This window comes from Lagenorhynchus albirostris, chromosome 6 (genome assembly GCF_949774975.1).
Source record: "Lagenorhynchus albirostris chromosome 6, mLagAlb1.1, whole genome shotgun sequence".
Classification (NCBI taxonomy): Eukaryota; Metazoa; Chordata; class Mammalia; order Artiodactyla; family Delphinidae; genus Lagenorhynchus; species Lagenorhynchus albirostris.
In genome coordinates, this window is record NC_083100.1 from 109,111,206 (window position 1) to 109,133,293 (window position 22,088).

General features: G+C 53.0%; 1 protein-coding gene across 6 annotated transcripts in view; it reads right to left on the minus strand.

The window, feature by feature from the left end:
• Positions 1–676: 676 nt before the first annotated feature.
• TFCP2L1 (transcription factor CP2 like 1) overlaps positions 677–22,088 on the minus strand; it is a 74,169-nt gene continuing 52,757 nt past the window's right edge. For 5 of the 6 annotated variants that reach the window (XM_060153034.1, XM_060153035.1, XM_060153036.1 and 2 more), the window contains 3 exons: positions 21,821–21,963; positions 17,476–17,527; positions 12,665–16,211 (listed from right to left, as the gene is read on the minus strand). In XM_060153034.1, the coding sequence (XP_060009017.1) occupies positions 16,165–16,211; positions 17,476–17,527; positions 21,821–21,963 (242 nt within the window). In that variant the 3' untranslated portion in view covers positions 12,665–16,164. Of the gene's footprint in view, positions 804–12,664; positions 16,212–17,475; positions 17,528–21,820; positions 21,964–22,088 lie in introns of those variants that run through there. The other variant, XR_009541202.1, reaches the window with a different exon arrangement.

Consider the following 22,088-nt stretch of genomic DNA (forward strand, 5'->3'; position numbering starts at 1 on the left):
AGCCAGCCTCCACTTGCCTCGGGCGCTACCCTCTGGGCAGGTGCCTTGGCCACCAGGGCCTCCCCTTGACGTTCAGCTGCCTGCATCCACCATCCTCACCCGCTCCAGCTTCTCCCTGCATCCCTGCCTCCTGAAGGCTTCTCGGTGCTCTCTGGGTCCAGCCCAGCCCAGCACCCTCAGTGGCCACGCTGTCCCAGGAGCCACCCACTCCCGGGCACGTTCCTGACATCTCTGATGTGGGAAGGGCCTGAGTTGGAGGACAGAGCCGGAGGACCTGGGCACCTGGGCTCCTTCTCAGCCTGGATGGGCTCCCCAGACGCCAGGGGACCTGGGCATGCTGTTTCCTTTCTGTGGGCCTCAGTTTCCCCCGAAGCAGCAACAGAAGAGTTTATGTAACCAAGGGTGGGATCCAGTTGCCTGCCGCTCAAAAGCCGATAAAGAGGCCAGGTTGGTGGAAAGGAGAGTGTGCTTTATCCTGGATGCCGGCAACTGGGGCGAGGCAGGTGGGCGGACGCCTGTCCAAAGGCCGACTCCCCCCCACACCCTGACAATCAGGGGACAAGAGCTTGGAGGGGGCTACGTGCAGGAACAGCACAGTCGGCTCTGACCGTCACCTTGAAATTGGTCAGCGTTGGTCTGACCACCGTCCTCTTGATTGTTTTCAGAATAGTCAGTCTTCAGTTCCAGGGTCGGTTTGTTCCCGTTTCTTTGAGGCCAGTTCTTGGAATTGTGGCAGCTTAGGTCATGGCGACAGGCTGGTCATCACGTAGTTAACTTCTTCCACCTGTTGGCGGTTCCAGTATCTATAAGACAGCTCAATGGATATGGCTCAGAATATTATCTACAGCCCTTGAGAAGGAGCTAAAGGTCCTTGAGTCTGCTTAATGACTAAACGATTATTATTTGGTCTCCTTTGACTCTTTTCCTTTGTTTCTGCATTTCCTCGCTTCTCTGATTAAACTTATTCTTTGGCTAAAGTTTTTCCACAGACAAAAGGCGGGCGGAGGACATGGGAACAAGGACCAAAGGGTCCTGCTCTGTTTCATTTAGACAAGCTCAGAGTTGTTCGCAGCCTGGCCCTCCAACCCTGGGCATCCTCAGAGCCCCTCTCATAAATCCGTGCCCTCACCCCGTCCCAGTCTGGCCCCTCAAAGCAGAGTTTGGGGTGCACAGACACACGTTGCGGAAGGAAGGTTTGGGGGGGATGGCTTTGAAGACCCCTGGACTGGGCGATGTCGAGGGTTCCCGGCCGCGCTGACCGACCAGGGCCGGGTGACGTGGGTCCGGCTGGCGTTGCTGCAGCCGCGTCACGCGGAAGCAGTGGATACGCCTCCTCCGTCACCTCTGTGCCAGAGACGGCCAGGACCAGCCCAGGAGCCTCAGCCCGCCTCGCAGTGGGCCCTGTGTGCCCCCGCCCAGCCCTGCACCCCCGGGCCCAGCCTCTGTTTTGTACACAAACACCCAGGACGGGCGTTGGAACCCTGCGGGCTGGTTTTGTCTTTCCAAAAACAATGCCCTTTTTTTTCTTAAAGGCACCTTTGCACACTCAGGTTGGGAAGGTAAGTAGAGGCCCTCAGAGAGGGCTGGAGGAGATGGGAGACCACAGCCCTGCACCCCTCCGCTACCTGCACGGGCCGGAGGGTCCCCCTGCATCACCCTGTCCAGCAAGGTGCCTGCCTGCCACACAGCACAGCAGGCGCAGAGTGACTGTTGGCTAAGAAAACAACAATGAATGAGTCTTGACGCAGAGCCCCTAAACATCACCCTACCTTTGACTTTTTTTTTTTTTTTTAACTTTTTTGAGATTGTGTCTCTGTCAGGGCAGAGTCAAGGAGTGATTTAGGGCACAGGCTTGAGCCAAAACACTGGGGTTCAGATTCTCTCTTGGACAAGGTAATGAGCCTCTCCCACTCCAGTTCTCTCCTTCCTGAAACGGGGCTGTGGATGGCGTCTGAGCAGGGCCGTTGGGAGCACATTGGTGTCTAGACCCTGAGCAGAGCCGGGCACAGGGGTGACACCCGATGTGTCAGCAAGTCCTTTCTTCATCGTGGGTTTATTTATTTATTATTAAACGCCGTGGAGGCAGTGAATGCTGGACTTACAGCTGGCGTGCATTTCTCAGCCGCCCAAGAAGGGCCTGTGGGGTCGTGCAACCGTGTTCTGCCCACGGTCATATGAGGGGAAGTTGCTGGGGGCTGCTTTCAGGCTGGTCTCTAAAATCTCTCCTCCCAGCCTGCAGGGTCTCAGCCCGTCCTCTCTCTGGAGCAAAGGGTCAAACGGAGGGCTCTGGGGCCCTAGAAAACAGCGGGACCCCCAGAGGGAGGGAACCTTGGTCCCTGAATGACCACACGGAACACAGCCCAGCAGCCCAGATCAGCCTGGGACACAGAGAAGAAATAAATCTTTATTGTGTTGGCTGAGGTCTAGGGAGTGTTTTATGGCACCTAGCATTACTTATCTAATACGGCCATAATGTGAGACTATAGTAATCAATTCTTCTCAGGGCATCGCCAACTTAATCTTTTTTTCTAATAATTGTTATCTTGGTGGGACTGTGTTATATTCCTGGTAGCCTTCTTTTCAACGTTATCTTGTGGCTGCTTCACAGACAGTTGAGTTGGTCTACCGCCCATTCTTCTCTTAAGTCGCTAACAACCTAAAAATAAATGACACCCAAAGCACTAAGTAGCACTAAGTAGAACACGTGGTTCCATCCACCCCTTTACGTGGCCCAAGGGCAGAGCTGGGACATGGCTGAGATGGGGACCATGGTACATGACCTCACCAAGGGTGTGAAGAGTTGAGAGGTACCCGGAGAAAGCTCTAATTTGAAAGGATACATGCGCCCCTATGTTCATAGCAGTACTATTCACAATAGCCAAGACATGGAAGCAACCTAAATGTCCATGGACAGAGGGGTGGATAAAGAAGATGTGGTACATATATACAGTGGAATACTACTCAGCCATGAAAAAGAATTATTTCATGCCATCTGCAGCAACATGGATGGACCTAGAGATTATCACACTAAGTGAAGTAAGTCAGAAAGAGAAAGACAAATACCATATGATATTACTTATATGTGGCATCTCAAAAGTGATATCAATAAACTTATTTACAAAATAGAAACAGATTCACAGACACAGAAAACAAACTTACGGTTACCAAAGGGGAAACGGGGAGGGGGATAAATTGGGAGTTTGGGATTAGCAGATACACACTACTATATATAAAACAGATAACCAACAAGGACCTACTGTACAGCACAGGGAACTACAGTCAAGATCCTGTAATAAACCATAATGGAAAAGAATCTGAAAAAGAGTATATATGTATAACTGAATCACTTTGCTGTACAGCAAAAATTAACACGACATTGTAAATCAACTATACTTTAACTTCAAAAAAGAAAAAGAATTGGGAGGAAGGGCATCCCACAACCTACCTAGACGTCCTGGATCCTCCTTCCTGGCTCAGAGCAGCACCTCACCAAGCAGGTGCTTCCTCCCTACCTCTGGCTCTATCACCCCCTCCCCAGAGCCACCTGGCACAGCCCTGGAGTCCCTGGCAGTCCTTGGAGCCAAGAGATGCAGGTCAGAAGCCTAGCTCTGCTCTGGACCAGCTGTGTGTCCTTGAGTAGACGACCCAGGCTCTCTGAGCCTCAGCCTCCTCCTGGGCAAGACGGAGACATTAACACCCACCTCAAAAGGTGCGGTGAGCACTGAGCGGGCTCACAAAATGTCAGGGAGGGAAAATCTCTCCCTCTCCCCTCTGATGTTCAGTGATTGGGGGCCAGAGAATTAAATGAACAGAAGGCAGATTAGCAAGAGAAAAGACAGAACTTTAACCTCCTGTACACAGCAGTTCACAGAACAATGTGACTCAAGGAGACAGATAGAATTTGGGACTTTTATACCATCTTCATAGGGGAAGGGGTGGGGGAGAAGGGCGCTAAGGGGAAAACAAGTCATTTGCTTTCCAGAATGACAAGTGGGACCTTAGGAGAACAGAGGGAGGGATGATCATTTTGTGACAATGTTTGTTAGGTGATGTCTTATCCAAGGGAAGACGTCTTGACTTTTTCTCTCTGGTGATAGGAGTCAACCTTCCGTGGTTATAAAACCCCCGGGGAAGGGATTTGGCAGCTGAATTCTTTCGGAAAGCTCTGCTTTTAGGCAGATAAGGAGAGTTTTTAAGAAAAACAAAAAAAAAAAACGCTCCCTGGTGGTGTACTCTAGCTCATTCAAAAGTCTGTAAGACCCTCTGCCCATGGTGGGTACCTGACTCAGGGCTCTTTCCACGCCGACCCACCCAGTGTTCCTTTGCCCCGTGCTTGGTCCTTTTCCCAACTCCCTACTCTCCCATCCAAACTGTCCTGTTCCCCAACCCCTACGACCATAGCCCCATTCCCTGTGCTGTGAGCGAATACACTCACGTGAAGTCCTGCCAAGGCACGCCAGCTTGTCCCCTGCCCCATCCAGGCACTCGTTCCCTGGGGCCTCCAGCTCCCACTCTTTCACTCGCCCACCACCATACTGCTCTCATTTCGTCATTCAACAAACGTTCCCGGAGAGGCTTCTCCCTGCCAGTCCCTGGGCTGGACCCCAGAGTGGCAGTGATCAGGCAGACCACCCTCTGTCCTCTAGGAGCTCTTCCCAGTGAGGGAGGCATTCAGACACACGGACAGTTCAGCCTATGCCCAGGAGCCCATGGGAGCTCGGAGGAAGAGTGGGGCTGGCAAGCTCAGTATCTTGTTGGTACCAGGAGATCTGGGTCCACAGAGGGATGGGAAGGAGGGAGGGAGGGAAGGAGGGAGGAAGGATGTCCCTCCATCCACCTTTCTCCCCTCTGGACGTGTTCGGGGTCCAGCCCCTCCCCCCACCCCCATTCCATGTCAGCCTCTCAGATGATCAGATATTCCAATAGCCACTCCTGCCCGAAAAACTCTCTCCAGATAACCCCTTTCCCTTGGAATTGAGTTTAAATATTGATCCGCCCAATCAAGGCAGGTTAATATGCAACCCAGCTGAGCTCCCAGCCGCCAGGCTCCCTTCCCCAGAGAGCCCTGGGCAGCCATGGGGCACGGTCTTCTCTGGAAAGCGTGTTCATCTGGGGGCTTGGGCTGGGGGCTGTCCAGGCCTGGCTCTGCCCCTGAGGGGCTGGTTCCCCGTGACGGAGCCAAGAACCCTCTCCGAGCTAAGCCTTGGTGCCTCTGCCTACAGCACAGAAACTCCAGCACCTGCCCTTCCCAGCTCACGGACCAGGTGAGGGCAGAACACATGGACGGTTTGGGCCCTGTCCACTGCTCTGGCCAGGGCAGGATGCAGAGGGAGAAGCACTTCTGCTGGTTCCTGCGCTCAGCTGGGAGAACAGCTCTCCTTTAGGGGCTCTGCTTTGCTGGCGTGGAGCGGATTCTCTCAGGCTCCTGGGGGTTTGGTCCCTGTGAGTCAGCCCCTGAGGGCCCATCCTCTCCGACACCCTCCTGGTGGACTCTCCAGCCCACAGGGCAGAGGCCCAGAGAGTGTGCCCCCGTCCCCGACTGGTGACTTTCTCTGGTCTTCCATGGGGACAACCACAGTCAGTGACGTGGGAGCTGCTGCAGCCCAGGGCTCAGGAGAAGGGCTCAGTGTGGCTGCCACACCTGGTCCAGAGTAAACAGGGGAGTGGAGCGCCAGCAGCCTCCACACTTGTAGCCGGGAGGCCTCCTGCCTCCCCGGGGGTGGGGCGTTGGGGGCAGAAACCGGTTTCACAACCCAAATCAGCTTCCCCCAGACTGAGGATGGATGATCCCAGGGCTGTGACCGCACTCCTCAGGTTCTGGTGACCTTTGTGTCCGCTGACCTAACATTCTCCAGTCACGCCCACCCCTCCGCCCCCCCCCCCCTTAGCTCCCACCCAGGTCTGCATCCTGGGTCACTTGGATGCTTCTTCAAGAGGGTGCAGTCCTCCAGGGCAGTGGTTTTCAAAGGGTGGTCCCCCCCCAGCAAACAGCACCCACCGGGAACCAGGGAGAAATGCAAATCCTCAGACGTCCCCCGCCACCTCTGCCTCGCTGAATGGGAGACAGCGAGTGGGACTCAGCCCTGTGCCTTATGAGCCCTCCCCCTTCCCAGGGAATCTCAAGCTGAGGACACTGGTTCTCAGCAGGGGCTACAAAGTTACCACTCCCTGTCAGGGCCATTCCAAACTCTTTACATAACTTAAACCCATTTAATCCCTAGAAAAATCCTAGGAAACAGGCATCATTAGTCCCCTTTTATGGATGAGGAAAGCAAGGCACAGAAAAGTTTTCACGTCGGCCAGGTGACAAAGCTAAAAGCTGACTTGGAACCCAGGCAGTTACCCACTGCTTCAGGGCTTCTCAAAGTGTGGTCCCCGGACCAGCAGCGTTGCCTGGGAAACTTCTATTTATTTATTTATCTTTTGGCCTCACTGTGCGGCATGCGGGATCTTAGTTCCCTGAACGGGGATTGAACCCACGCTTCCTGCAGTGGAAGCATAGAGTCTTAACCACTGGATGGCCAGGGAAGTTCCACCTGGGAAATTTTTAGAAATACAAAATCCTAGGCTCTAGCTCAGATCTACAGAGTCAGAAACCCTGGGCGTGAGGAGTCTGTTGGACAAGATCTCCAGGTGACTCTGATGCAATTGGAGGACCATAGTACCCTATCCAATTTGAGGACCACGGCACCCCATCCTGCTGCCTGAAAATGGGGCATCCCATGCCAGTCATCCCCAAAGCCTCATGCCCACATCGTGGCTAAGGGAACGTTTGCTGGAAATGGAGCATCTTGCGGTGTGGCCCCGCTCCTGCCCAGCTGAGACGTGCCTGGTGGGGCTCGCCTGCCTGGGCGTGGCTGGCTCTCTTGCAGATCGATGGGCGGGGGCAGCTACTGCTGAGCCCGGGCGGCTCTAGGTTCCAGCCGCTGGAGTGCCTGCCCAGGGTAAGCCAAGAGCACTGCTGGGGATACACCACCGGGCTTGCTGTGCCCTGCTGCTCATGTCTGAGTTCCCTGCTGGGACAGAGGCCACACAGTCATCTGGACAGCCAGCAGCCAAAGCCAGAAAGAAAGATAGGGTGACGCGGGGTAACCCCCAGGCTCCAGCCTCTAACGGCTCTGAGGCCTTGACGAGCTCCCGAGTTCTTCGTGGCGGCGCGCGGGCTTCTCACTGCGGTGGCTGCTCTTGTTGCAGAGCACGGGCTCTAGGCGCGCGGGCTTCGGTAATTGTGGCTCGCGGGCTCCAGAGCGCAGGCTCAGTAGTTGTGGCGCACTGGCTTAGTTGCTCCACGGCATGTGGGATCTTCCCAGACCAGGGAACCCGTGTCCCCTGCATTGGCAGGCAGACTCCTAACCATTGCGCCACCAGGGAAGTCCCCAACTCTGAGTTTTTGAACCCAATCCCATCCATCCCTTCTTAGTCTAAGGACCTCCATGGCTGTGTCCCACTGTGCTTAGAAAACAACCCAGAACTCCCCTCCCCGCCCACTGAGACCGTGTGAGCCTTGTCGAAATGCAAGGCACAGCCCACCCGTGGGCTGGGGAGTCAACTTGGCAGGTCAGGACCCGCATTCCTAAAGAAAAGGTGAAATGCAATCGTTCGAGTACTGTTTTGTGAGACTCTTGTTCATAGGTAGGTGAGCGTGTACTGGGTAAGATCGTAAACCCAGAGAAGCACAGCTTTATCTGACCTGATCCCCGATCTCCACCTGTTTACCCCAAGCCCCCCATGGCGTCACTCTCCTTTGGATCTTGGAAAACATCAAGCTGTCCCCCGCCCCGGGACCCTCACCCCAGCTGCTCCCTCCTGTCCCTGGGAGCCCGGTCCTGCCAGGCCTTGTGCTAGGCTGTGCAAGGTCACATGTTGGCCTTGGGCTAGGCGGTGACAAGGGTCTAGGGTGGTGGCCACTGCAGATGTGCCCCCAGCAGGGCTCAAAACAGCCCACCCACTGATCAAGCTTCAAAGACCCCAGGCCTCCTATGAGGATGGTACTAGCCAAAAAAGAAAAGAAAGAAAGAAGGAAAAAGAGAGAAAGTGAGTGTTGGTAAGGATGTGGAGAAATTCGAGCCCTTGTGCACCACCGGTGGGAATGGACCCTAAGATCCAGCAACTCCACCTCCGGGTGGGTGTGTATCCAGAAGTGAAGGCAGAGACCCCGACAGATATTTGCACACCCATGGTCACGGCTGCATTATGCACAATAGCCCAGAGGTGGAAGCAACCCAAGTGTCCACGGATAGAGGGATGCACACGCAGCATGTAGTGTGTACAGACAGAGGAATACTATGCAGCCTTAAAAAAGGAAATTCTTGGCAATTCCCTGGCGGTCCAGGAGTTAGGACTCGGCGCTTTCACCGCTGAGGGCACGGGTTCAATCCCTGGTTGGGGATCCCACAAGCCTCGTGGCACGGCGGGTAAAAAAAGGAAGGAAATTCTGACACAGGGTACAACGTGGATGAACCCTGAGGACATGATGCTGATTGAAATCAGCCAGTCACGAGAGGACACAGACTGCAAGATCCCACTTACATGAGGTCCCCAGAGGAGTCACCTTCGTAGAGACAGAAAGCAGAAGGGTAGGTGCCAGGGCTGGGGGGAGGGGGAGGGGGCGGAGCTGCTGTTTAATGGGACAGGGTTTCAGTTGGGGAAGACGGAAAGTTTCTGGAGATGGACGGTAGTGATGGTTGCACAACAGTGTGAATGTACTTGTCGCTGGATCCTACACTTGAAAATGTTGAAGATGGTAAATTTCCTCTTATGTGCATTTTATCAATACAAATGAAAAAAAAATTAAAAGGCCAGAGGCTTGAGTCACAGAGGTTTCTTACAAATGAGTTTTATTTGCTTTCTGACCCAAGCACAGAACCCCAAACAGATCTCTCGTCTGCACAATGGTACAGTAACAAGTGCAAAATATGCTTTATTTCGGGTACAAAACGTGGCAGTGTGACAACTTCTGCTTCAATGCCCACTCCCCCCACCCACGCCATGACCCATCCCGCTGCCGTCACACCCACCTGACCCATCCCAGGGCCACACCACCCCAATCAAGACACCCGCCACCTTTAGAGAAGTCACCCAATCTGGAGAAAGGTGAGGAAGTGGCATTTTAAGAAAGAAATCACTTTCAATACAGGAACATTGGCGAACGCAGTAAGCAAGATTTTGCCCAGCAAGGGGAGGGCTGGCGGGAGGCACTCAAAACAATGCCCTTCTCTGCTGTCCCCACCCAGGGCGTGGAGCCCAGGGATCATGTCGGCACAAAAGTGAGTGCTAAGGACGAAAGGGCTCCCTCCACCTGTGTGTCTGGGGCGAGAGCGTGCGTGTCTGGATGTGGGATCCAGACCCCGGCTCAGCCCACCAGTAGTCGTAGGACCCTGGGCCCCTGTCTGATTTCTCAGTCTCGATTTCCTCACCTGGAAACCAGGCTTCGGGGGCCTCAGAGCCGTGGGGAGGCTCCAATGAGACAACGGCAAAGCACAGAGCACAATGTGTGACCCAGGCGAGGCCAGCCAGCATCAGCGGCTGGTATTAACAGAGGACCGGCCGCAGGCTCCGGCCATCTGCACAGGGAGCGAAGGAGCCGGGGGGCCCAGAAAGGATGGCCAAGCCACAGGGAGGTGGTCCCATCCCGGCTGGACCTCAGCATGAGGGATTCACCACGTGAGGCTGCCTGGGGGCTGGCTCCTCCAGGGGCAGAGCTGGGAATCGGGCCCAGGGAGCACCAGCAAGCTGAGGCTGCCACAGGTGGGGCCCTCAACAGAGGAAGAGCAGCAGACACGTGCGGAGGGATCTGCGGGACCCCAAGGAGCTGCGAGGTCCTCAAGGCACCGTGGAGGGGAAGGTCAGGCTGCACCTCCCAGGGCAGGAAAGTCCCAGTGACGTAAGTCAGCAGGCCGCCACCTACCGTGGCTCGGGGCCAGTGGAGGTCCCTCCCCGCACCTGGCCCTCGGGACACCAACCCCAGCACCCTGCCCTGGGGATCCAAGGGTCCAGCAGGTCTCCAGGAACTGGACAGCAGGAGGGAAGGGGCAAGAGCAAAGGGCTCTGGTTCCTGAGCGGCTGGGGCAGAGCCGGCGGGGGGGGGGGGGGGGGGGGGAGGGGGGGAGGGGGCCGCATGCCCAACAGGCAGCAGGGGTCCAAAGACTGCTCAGCTGAATGGCTCTCCTGCTTCAAAGCTCCGAACAAAATACTCTTTTTTTACTATTTTTAAAAGTCCTTATTTTCTAGGATGTTCTTCAACATAATCCGGGGGAAGAGTAACAGAGGTCTAACTCAGCAGTGGGCAGTTTTTCTGCCAAGGGCTGGATGGGACCTATTTTGGGCTTTAAAGGCTAAGAGGAGGTCAATCGGTATTATATCAGTGTAAGAGAAAACAAGTTTCCATAACGTTTTTGATGATGAAATTCAAAATATAATCTTTGAGTACATTTTTTGGTAATACAGGTATACTAATGGGAATGGAACAGGGGAGGGGTGCAGGATGCCTTTCACTTCATTGGGTTCAGTGTTCACTGTCATCAAAGAGACCACGAAACCCGGCAGGGAGCTGCATTCAGCTCCTGACGAGTGGGTGTAGGGTGACCACTGCAGAGGCTGGGTGACGGGTACCAGGGTTAACTATATTCTTCTGCCTTTGAGAAAGGATTGCGAACCTTCCATGATAAAAGGCTTCCCTGGTCCCTGCTAGCTCCCTGGAGACCACCCTCAGGGCTCCCCAGGATGAAGGGCACAGGACAGGCTGACACACTCCCTCTTCGGAGGGGGCTGGTTTGGCGGCCGGGAGGGCAGAGCGGCTCAGCCGCAGACGAAGCAGTGCCCGCTGTTCCCCACCTCACCCCACCAGCTGCCCTGCATAGAACAGCAAAGCCACCTCTCAGAGCTACTTCTTGGGGACACTGCCGCTAGAAGGGCCCCTACATGACAAGGCGGGGGGCGCCCCTCAGAACTTAGCTCTTCCCCAAGGGAGCAGAAGGACGGAGAAAGCCCAGGAGAAGCCTTTGCAGGGAGCTCTGGAGAGCGGGGCGGAGGCTGCAAGCGGCTCTCAGGATGCCGCTGGGAAGGAGGCCGGGGGACCGGGGGGGGGGCGGGGCTGCCCAGAACCTCACTGCCCTGTCCCCACAGGACAGAGGGGAGAGGGCTGGGAGGTGACCAGAGTGTACAAACATTTCCTATTGGCCAGCCTGACTGATGATGTCACACACAGGATACACAGCCCTAGCGGACAGAGGGTACCTGAGGCAGCTTCAAGGAAGACCAACTCCACGGACTCCTTTGGGGTCCTGGTCAGATGACAGGTGCCGGCACTGCTCCCCTCCCCAGATGAGCGGGACTTAGGGCGGGCGTCTCCCCTAGATGAGGGCAACGGTGCCCTAACCATCTTCGTCAACGGAGTCTAAACCAGGAGGATCACATAAGATCTAAAGAGAGCAGCTGTAATCACCGCATCTAGGTAAGCGGAGGATGCTCAGGGCTGTGCTCATGGCAGACACAGGGGCAGGGAAAGGGGTCCACGTGCATCCATAAACACACACATGCACGCATGCACGCACGCACACACGCACACATGCATCTGTAATGTAGGCACATAGCCAGCCAATGGAATCCAGCCTCAGGCTGCAGGGAACAGCTGGCGGCCACTCTTAAGAGCGCTGATGGAGTCAAGTCAACCCGGTTGTGAGCTAGGCTGGATTCTTAAAGACACAGCTAAGATGCCTTGCCTCACGCCGAAACGTGTGCAAACCTTGAGGCGCGTGCACCAGCCCAAGCGGGAGCATCCGAGGTGCCAAGTACCACCAGGAAATACACACACGCACGCCACCTGCCCACAGTAAGACTCTGATGGTGGGAAAGACGGAAAGCCTTGCTGCCCCTCAGACTCACCGAGGACTGAGCCAGCCACGACCCCAGAGGCCTCCCAGAGAGGAGGCAAGACCAGAGAGGCAGAAGCCAAGTGAGGGTCTGGGGACCCAGGACCCCTGGCTCTTGGTCACCTGCTTTTCCATCTTCTCTGAGAGCCTGGGGGCTGCCTTCTTTTGCCCCATGACAGCAGCAAAAGAGGCTTTTTTTCCATTCTCCTCGTCAACTCGTTAATGATTTTCAGACCTTAACTTACTCAGCCCGCCCCTGACGCCACTCTGGACTTGGAAACTGGTGACACACTGTTCAGGCAGCTCCACCGTGCTCCCAGGAAAGGCCCCTCTAGGCTCACAGCTCTTCCCAAGAGGCCCTCGGGCAGAAGGTCACCAGGGCAACATCTGACCTTCGCTTAGGACCCCAAACCAAGCTTTCGACCTCCCTCCCCCAACCTGCTCTCTCCAAAGGCCCATCGGCCCTTCCCCCATTCAAAAGCCCGTGTCTTTATTATAAAGGTGCAACTTGGTAAGCAGGAGAAGGTTCATCACAGCCTTGCAAACAGACACCTGCCCAGCAAAGAAATGTGATGGCCTGAGAATAAAGCACTCAGCTTCAGGTGACCCGAGACAGTGGCCCAAGCGCACGGTTCATCTTTTGTCCCTCTGCGGATCCCTTTTAAAATGTGTTGCTGCCGAGAAGCCACAGCCTAGAATACGTGGGGGCAGAGGGGACGGTTCTGGGAGGGGCCGCCTGTCCAGCAGGCCCAGGCTCTGGACTTGGAGCTCACAAGAAAGACAGTGGACAGGGGTGGGAAGTGCTACAGCTTTTCTGTACTTTAATAAAAGGTACAAAACAGAAACAAAACCCAAAAACCTACAGCTAGCTCAGCTGACCCGTGTGGAAGGGACGAGCTGCTGATTTGGGTGGCGAAAACATTTTGGTACCAAATGACTATGTGTATTCTTTTTTCGTATTTATTATTTTCTGCTTCTCTGTAAGTGCATTCCAGAGAACAGAAGACTCTACCTACAGCAAACTTAAGGTACCAGATCTTGATTAGACCCTCATCTGGAATGAAGAAATAAAAAGAGTAGCCTACCACATTTTTAGAATTAAGATTTCAGCCTGCCATCACTTGGGTCTGGGTAGTGGCATCTCTTGGGTCTAGTGAACGGCAGACACCTTGAAAGGCCGGCAGTCACCAGATCAACAGTCTAGTCCTGGATCTGGGGGACCCTGAGCAAGTTATTCCACTTCTGTGTGACTCTGTCTCCTCAAAAAAGGAAATGACTGGTCTTGATGTCCTAGAACTGACGTGTAGAGCTACACACCCAGAAAGGTTGCAGAACATCAGAGAGTGATGTGACCCAGTACTGTTGAGACAGGGAAAGGGGGGAGACAGCAAGAAGAGAATAGAAAGCCAGGTGTAAAAATGGGGGAGCCAAACGTGGGCTAAGTTTAAAAAAAAAAAAAGGTGAGCTTCCTAATGACAGCCCCATGTCGCAGAAAAAAAGATCCAGTAAGAATCAGGTGCCGTTAGCAATGGTATGAAGGCAATTCTATGGGGATTCCAATAGTCTTTTGAACAACTGGTGCTGGGACAGCTGGATATCTACATGCAAAAGAATGAAGGTGGACCCCTACCTCACACCATATATAAAAATTAACTCAAAATTAATCAAAGACTATTGGAGAGCTAAAACTATCAAAATTCTTAGAAGAAAACATAAGCATAAATCTTCTTGACCCTGGGTTAGGTGATAGTTTCTTATATAGGACACTGAAAGTATAAGCAGCAAGAGAAAAAATAGGTGTCTTAGACATCATCAAAATTAAAAACTTTTGCCCTTAAGAGGTAAAAGTTAAGAAAGTTCACTTTCTTAAGAAAGTTCACTTTCTTATAATGAAAGTGAAGGCAACCCACAGAAGTGGAGAACATTTTGACACCTCATATATCTGATGAAGGACCTGCATCTAGAATATACAAAGAACTCATACAGCTCAATAATAAAAAGACAAATAAGCCAACTGTGAAGGAGGTGAAGAGACATTTCTCCAAAGAAGACGTACGAATGGCCAGTAAGCACATGATGAAACGCTCAACATCATTAGCCATCAGGGAAATGCAAATCGAAACCACGACGAGACACCACGTCACACCCACGGGGATGCTATAATCAAAATGACAGAGAGTAGCAAGTGTTGATCAGTATGTAGAGAAACTGGAAGCCTCATACACTGCTGATGGGAATGTAAAATGACGCAGCTGCTTTGGAAAACAGTCTGGCAGTTCCTCAAAAAGTTATTCAACACAGACTTACTATACAACCCAGCAATTCTACTCATATGTATATTCCTAAAAGAAAACATAGGTGTACACCAAACCGTGTACAAATATGTTCATAGCAGCATGATTCATAATAGCTCCAAGGTAGAAACAACTCAAATAGCCATCAAATGATGGATGGATAAACAAATGTGGTATAGCCAGAGAATGAAATATTATTAAGCTATAAAAAGGACGGCAGTACTGATGTATGTTCAATACGGATGACCCTAGAAAACACTATGTTAAGTGAAAAAACAGCTAGACACAAAAGACCACATATTGTATGATTCCACATATGTGAAATGTCCAGAAAGGTCAACCCATATAGAAAGAAGATTTGTGGTTGCCTAGGAGTAGAGGAATTGTAAGGAAAATAGGAGAGGACTTGCCAAGGGTACAGGGTTTCTTTCAGGGATGACGAAAATGTTCTCAAATTGATGTGGTGGTTCTGGGAATTGACTAAAGAATCATAGAATTGTATACTATAAACGGGTAACTTGTACAGTATGTGAATCATCTCTCAGTAAAGCTGTTATGTGCTCCTCTCCCCCAACCCCCAAAAAGGAGAGGGAACCAGAAGCTTGTCCTTACACCGTAGGACACCACACCCGTTGTCCCCACGCAGTTACTGCTAGAGCCCCTTTCACTCTCAGAAGTGTCCTGGTTTAGATGACAAATTTATGTCATTACCCTATCACTATGTGATATCAGGCAGGTGGCTTCGCCCCTCTGGGCTTTGGTTTCTCCATCTGTAAAGCGAGGTCTACCCGTTCTGATCATCTCTATATGCCCCCAAAGCTCCACTTTAAAAGCTGTCAAGTCCTACTCAGTTGGTCACAGCGCTCCCCGTGCTTTGTAAGTTGAACTTACATGAGCAAAGAGTTGAAGCCTGGGGCCAGTACAGATCAGTGGGTCCCAGGAAACAGAGATAAAGACTAATTGCTGAGTCTACTGGTTACTGATATTCATATTTCCCCAAAGTTAGGCCACTAAGAAAGGTGATCCAACCATTCCAGTGCGGGTGGAATGCCCCAAACGCACCCTCTACAAATGAGAAAAGAGAAACATTTAAAGGGGAGCCCTCCCAGAGGATACAATATCTCTAGGAAGACTGGCAAGTTTGGAGGTCTTCTCTAAATGGGATTTGCTGAGTCCATTCAAGAGGGCCTGGTGTCGGGATAGTCAAGGTCATGTGATCCTACAATGGAATGTTCATTTCCTAGTCCTCCTTTACCCATGGTTGCTTAGGAAATAAAATTAGACCGAAGGAGCTCAAGAGGAATCATTTGGTTCTCTTCCCTTTTATATTCATGAGAATGTGCCTAAAATTAGTCTTTCTAGCCTCCCCCCGTGCCTCCCAAGGGCCTTAGAACTAGGTCTGTGTGGCCCCGTGGTGTGTCTAGCCCAGCAGTGAAGAGATGCGAGCCCACCTCTGGGCTCCGAGCAGCAGCAGACCCTTAGAATTAAGGTAAACGTGAAAGAAGCAGGAGGCACAGAATAAACCCAACTCCCATCGATCCACCCAGTAACAGGAAAGACGGATGCTCACCAGGGTCACGGAGACGGGAAACCGACACGAAGACAGGAGAACAGTCGCAAACCCCCATTTCGTCAGCAGCCCCATCACTGAGCCAGTTACCAGAGAAGAGGGTGAAGGCAGGGACCAGTACAGGTGGCACCCAGGTACCCGGTGAGCTAGCCTCCAACTAGGGGAGCATCAGAGGAGATGCCCCACCGTCGGCCTCTTCAGAATGGCAGGGCTGGGAAGAAAAACGAGGAACCGCTCCCAAGCTGGGGCTAGGGGGAGGGGCAGGCTTTCTGCCCACCAGAGACATGGCCTCCGAGGGTCTCGGCTAGGGGTTGGTCTGTGGCTTTCACAGGCTGGGCCAGGCCCCTCCTCGCCGCAGCTTCCCGGGGTGCGATTTCTACATCCAAGGGGGTCCGTGGGGCTGAGGGTAGGAGGTGGCTGCCTGCTCGTCTCAGAGGCCACATTTCAGGATGACGTGGTAGCCGTCATTGCTCTCGGCTGCAAGAGATAAACGTGGCGTTTTACAGGAAGAAAGGCAGGGCGCTGCGGCACCTGGGGGCCATGGGATTAGGGTACCAGCAGACACCCTGCCGTGGACACTGGCAGAGGCCACCCAAATGAGACTGTGCAGAAAAAAGCAAGCTGACAAAAGCAGAAATCTCAACGTACACCTTCACGGCTGCCTGGTTGAGTTTCTTTTTGACAGCGGGCTTTTCCACCACAGCCTGAGGCCCAAGGACTGAAGGGCCTATGTGCGAGGAGGCTCTGGGCGTGGCGGCCCCCAGGTCTCTGAAGGCAGTCGGCAGCTAGATCCAGAGAACGGGGGGGGGGAGGGTCCAGGGCCACGGTCCAGGGTCTATGGCCTAGTCAGGGGGCTTTCATTCCCACCTAACCCCACACACTCACCTGCCCCAGCCCTACAGGGGGTCACAGCTGGTCTCCCACCTTTCCTGGCATGTGAGTTCCTTCTCAGACCCCTTCCTCAGGTGGGTCCGCCGTGTCCCCCTGGTACCACCCAGCCCCGGGTCCCCGATCCACACGGCCTGCAGACTCAGCTGCTGTATTCCATGCCCACTCCTCCCAGAGACCCACACTTTAGAAACATTCAAACGGGTCTTACTGTAAGTCCCCTACACACGAACGAGTTCCATTCCGAGAGCACGTTCGTAAGTCCAATTTGTTCGTACGTCCAAGAAAGTTAGCCTAGGTGCCCAACTAACACCATCAGCTATACAGTACTGTTTCTACACTTGCTTCCGGACATCCTGGGCTCAAAATAAAGATACTCTACTACTGTGTTCTATACGATACTGTACAGTAAAGTACACAAAAGCACAACCACTTGTAGAGGATGCATGCACGTGACAATGTACGCCAGACACGTGAACTAACTTACGTGACTGGACACTTGAACACACGCTCACATCTTTGGAAGTTTGCAACTTGAAGGTTCGTATATAGAGGACTTACAGTACTTCTCGTTGGCACCGGGTTCGTGAAGCACGTACTGTCTGGCCAGGATTTCCCTTTCAAAGTGACCTTGGCGCCAGCCGCACCACTTCTCACGTTTCCGAGGCTAGGCTTCCCGGGAAGTGCGTGTTTCTTTTTCCCAGAGGATGTTCCCAGGTAACACTCTCTCGAGGGCCCACCCCATGCAGGCCCCACTCACCAGCCTGCCCTCCCCGATACTCCGTTAACCTGGGGGGAGTGCAGCCAACATCCTTTAATTAAACAAGAAAAGGCGGGGAGGCGGGGGCTTTACCTTTTAAGGTACTGAGGATGAAACAGGATTCATCTTGGAAATTCTGCACCATCTGAAAGGCAAAAGAGAGACCATGTCCCTTCAACAACGAGTTCAGAGACGGAAAAGCCTCAGTGACACGGAGCCCAGCTGCTCGCAGCATCAGAAATGACAGGCGCCGCGTTTACGCAAGTGCAGGAAGACGCTTACGCTTAGCTCTCACGGAGGGAACGTGACACAGAGTAGATGGACAAAGCAATTACAGTTTCGAGTAACAAAAACTGAATGTAAAGGATGGAAAGAAGCCTGGAAGGGAATGAAGATGTAAGCGTTAAATGCAAGACTCAATTGTTCCTGATTTGCTTTCGTTTTGCTTTTTTCCTAGTGACTGGGTTTTCCAATCCCTATAAGGACACGTTACGGGAGCGGGTGTGTGTAAAACAGCACCAGATAAAAAAACTAAAGTGCTTTACACGGGGAACTATATTCAGTATCTTGTAACAACCTATGAGGGAAACGAATCTAAAAAAAGAATACATATATGTATATACACATATACTGAATCACTTTGCTGTACACCTGAAACTAACACGACATTGTAACTAAACCATCTTTCAATTAAGAAAAAAATGCTTTAACGAAACCCTCGTGATCAGTAGGCTCTGCATATCAGAGTCCTTTGAGGACCAACTATAAACAGAAGTCCACTCCCTGCGTCTACAAATGCGGGGCAGGAAGCTTATGATTACTCACCAGCCCCCTCTCTGGAGCTCTCGTTTTGATTAACAGCCCGGTGACCTTAGATAAGGCAACTTCCTGTCTCCAGGCGCTGTCTGTAAAATGAGGCTGTTTCGATGATAAAAATATATATATAACCAGGATGCAGAGCAATGGGAATGGGCATCCTCTTCTGGGGGGGGTCGTTCATCCAAATGACTGCTTTCTACAACTGTTCACAGGACGCAGCACAGACGACCACACACATCTCTCCTGCAGGCAGGTGCCCTAGGTAAGCTCCTGCATGTACACACACAAAACACACCTAAGGATGCTGAGAGCAGCGCTGTCTCTATGAGTGAAAACTAGAAACAGCCCTCACGTCACCCAGCAGTAGAAGCAGCGGGAACAAACTAGGACCTGATCACACCCGGCTGCTCGACAGGGCCGGTGACCTCCAGTGCCCCTCAACATGCATGAATCACAAACCGTAAGTCCCTGAGGAAGGCACTCCTATCCCCCTTCTATAAAGTTTAAAAATAGGTGAAATTAAAGAATGCATTGAAGAAGAACCAGGGGATGATCACTATAAAATTCAAACCAGCACTGGAGGGGAACATGAAATTAGCCCACAAAGGGGGTTCTAACAAACACCGCACTCACCTGAGTGCAGGCATGGAGTACTTTAGTTATTCTTTAAACTCTACAAATGAGCTTCCTCTATTCTAAATATGTACGCTGCATTTCACAGGACACCTTTAAACAATAAGAAAAACGTACACATCTACCTAAACATACCCACAACACACATACTGGCCAATGGGACAGCAAAACCCCTTTCCAGATGAAAAGCACAACCCACATTTTACTGCCCCCTCCCCCCCCATGACTGCCCCAGATCCTGCAAATCCGTCCACCTGTCGACCCCTGCCCCTCCCCCAGGCCCTAATGATGCATGAAGTACATTCACGCTATGCTGCCGGCCTGCTCCCTCGGGGACTCTTGGCAACCCCACTGCTGGGGCATGCCAAACCTGAAGCAGGGCCCACACGGGCTTAATCAGTAACCGCCTTGTTTAATGAAGTGCCCTTGCACCCCAGGGGCCGGCTGCACGGCTGGCCAGGCCACCTCCAGTGCTCCGGGCAGTTAAGAACCAAAGGTTTCCAACTGATTCGGGGTTAAGAGGCAAGGAGACTTCAGGGGAATAAGAATCACCTACTTAGCGGAGGTGGCGTTTGAGTTCTGTTCTCTGCTTCACTGGCTTAACTGCCTGCTCTGGGGGGGCGCACAGGGCAAGCTGGGGGAAGGAACCCCTTCAGGGACCTGTGAAATTGCAAGGGTTCTGAGCATTCTTGGCTTTTGTCTTCACGGCAGAAATGCATTTGTGAGATGCAAACCGACGAGTTTTCCATGTCGTCACTACTGCCTGACGCTCAGGGCGTTTCACGCGTACCGGCTATTCTACAGGACCTGCTCAGGCCAGCAACTCTGGGCTACATGTGCTTTATCTGTGAAACGGGGGCCAAAAAGCAGCCACCGTACACTCGATTGTAACGATGTGGAAGGAATTCTGAACTGGTGACAACAATAGCAAGTTGCAGATCGATGGCCCTTTGTTCAAATGGATCCTGGCTGTGTGTTTTTAAAAACCCACACCTACGCACACTCAGGCATGCAATGGGCACATGCACAAAAAGTTAGCTGGCAGAAGTACATCCAACCTAAGGTAACTCTGCTAGGAAAAGAGAGTGGGGAAGATAAGGGCCTTTCACACTTGCCTTCTGCTTATATTGCCTGACTTCTACGAATTGTGAATTACTTTTTAATTAAAAAGGACAGAAGGGACTTCCCTGGTGGTCCAGTGGTAAGGAATCCACCTTCCAGTGCAGGGGACGCAGGTTCGATCCCTGGTCAGGGAACTCAGATCCCACACGCCTCAGGGCAACTAACCCCGCACGCCACAGCTGGAGAGAGAAAACCCGCATGCCACAACTAGAGAAGCCCACGCGCCGCAAGGAAAGATCCCGCACGCCTCAGCGACCCCGAGTGCCACAAACTAACACACGGCGCGGCCAAAAAATAAGATAAATAAATAAATATTTTTTTAAAAAGGAAGGAAAGCACCACCTTGCCCACCCCCAGGATGAAACTCCCATGACACGGAGGACTCCCACGTAGGGGGGGCTTGGGCAATTATGATGACAAGTGACAACAGGATTGCTCCTGATGATAATGATTTATGAAATATACAGACCATTAAAAGCCTTACACGTTATAGGCTGTCAAATTTAAGGATCTCTCCATCACTTGTTTCCCCAAACAAGTGCCTGGCTAATTTAGCATCTGCCAGTACCTGACACTGTTTTCTATTTTATCCTTACTACAGCCTGCTTGATGGATAGAATTATCCCCGTTTTGCAGACATGGAAACTGAGGCTCAAAGTCATTAAGTAGATTTGCCCAAGGTCACCCGGCTACGAGGAGCCAGTCCAGGTGGGGACACGGGTCCAATTCCGAAGCCCACAACTTCCCTGCTTTCCCAGCCCCCCTTCCTGTACCGTTCCCTCCATCATCTTTCTGCTGAGGCTTGCAGAGTTCTCACGGTGGGTGGAGGGTCTGCTGGGGGCTGGGCTGGGGGCTCAGGGTTCCACCTCTGCTCCTATCAGGACAGTTCTGTGTAAACGCCTCATTTCAGGGGTGGTTGGAGAGTCTGTGGGCTCGACGCTCAGGCTCTGCTGCCGGGCCACCAGCCTTCCCACCACAGCCCAACCTCTTACGAGCTGTGCAACCTGGGGCCATTACGCAGCCTCTCTGTGCCTGTTTCCTATCTGTGAAATGGGCTCATGACAGCACCTGCCTCACAGGGAGGCTGCCAGGATTAAATGAGTCACTTAGAACAGTCGCCGGGACACAGTAAGCGCTGATGGAACGCTAGCGCTCATTATTATATTATTATTACTATTATTAAGAGAAGGGGTCCAGGATAAGACAAGCTTAAAAGCTTTTGTTCTACAACAGGCAGGAACGCCTGAAACATGTCATCAAGCCCATTTGATAACTCCCTCAGGAGCCAGCAGTGGGATCTGATCACTCGAGGGCACGGTCGCCTGGGGGCCGTGCTCTGTATCTGTGTCCTCTGTCAGGGGCCGCTTATGCCCTGCAGAGGCCTGTGTGGCCAGAGACAGACCCTGGAAGGCTGTGGCACCTTCACCATTCAGCAGAGGACGCCTCTGTTCCCCGAGAGCCCCGGCCTCTCCATCATCAACCCAGCCCGTGTCACCTCTCCTGGGCCTGCCCCCTCCCAGCCCCCGCCCCTGCCCTGGGTGAGCACCTGCGTCTGAGTCCTCACAGCCCTGACTGTAAGCGCCCCAAGGCAGGGATGCGAGCAGGGCACCTGGCCGAGGGCAGGGTTCCAGATGGAGAGGCGACAGCTATTCAGAGCCCGTGGTCGTGGCCTCAGACCCCTCTCTCCCAGCTCTCCGGGCAGCCCCTGCAGCTGAGAGCAAGCCATAGGCAGATGAACCCGGTTTGCCATCTTCAGCCTAAAGTCACCCCCAAGCCCCGCAGGGCGCATTTCAGATGTGGGTCCGCGGCTCCCGCCCGTAGCCCTGGGCCCAGCGCCTCGGGCCGGCGGGGCTGCAGTGCTCACCTCGTTGCTGACCACCACGTGGATGCCGGTGGGGCCCTGCCGGTACACCCGATGGATGTGCTGCGGGGAGATGCTGTACAGGTTGGCGATCTTCTCGATCAGCTCCAAGGTGGTCAGCTCCTCCAGGAAGATGGCGTGGTACACTGCAGGGCGGTGGACAGGGCCTTCTATAGGACAAGCGGCTGCCTTCAAAGGAGCCCGCCTACCCTCCCTGACCCCCCAAACCAGTAACGTGCTTGTAAGAATGTCCACCCCCAGATGGACTCGC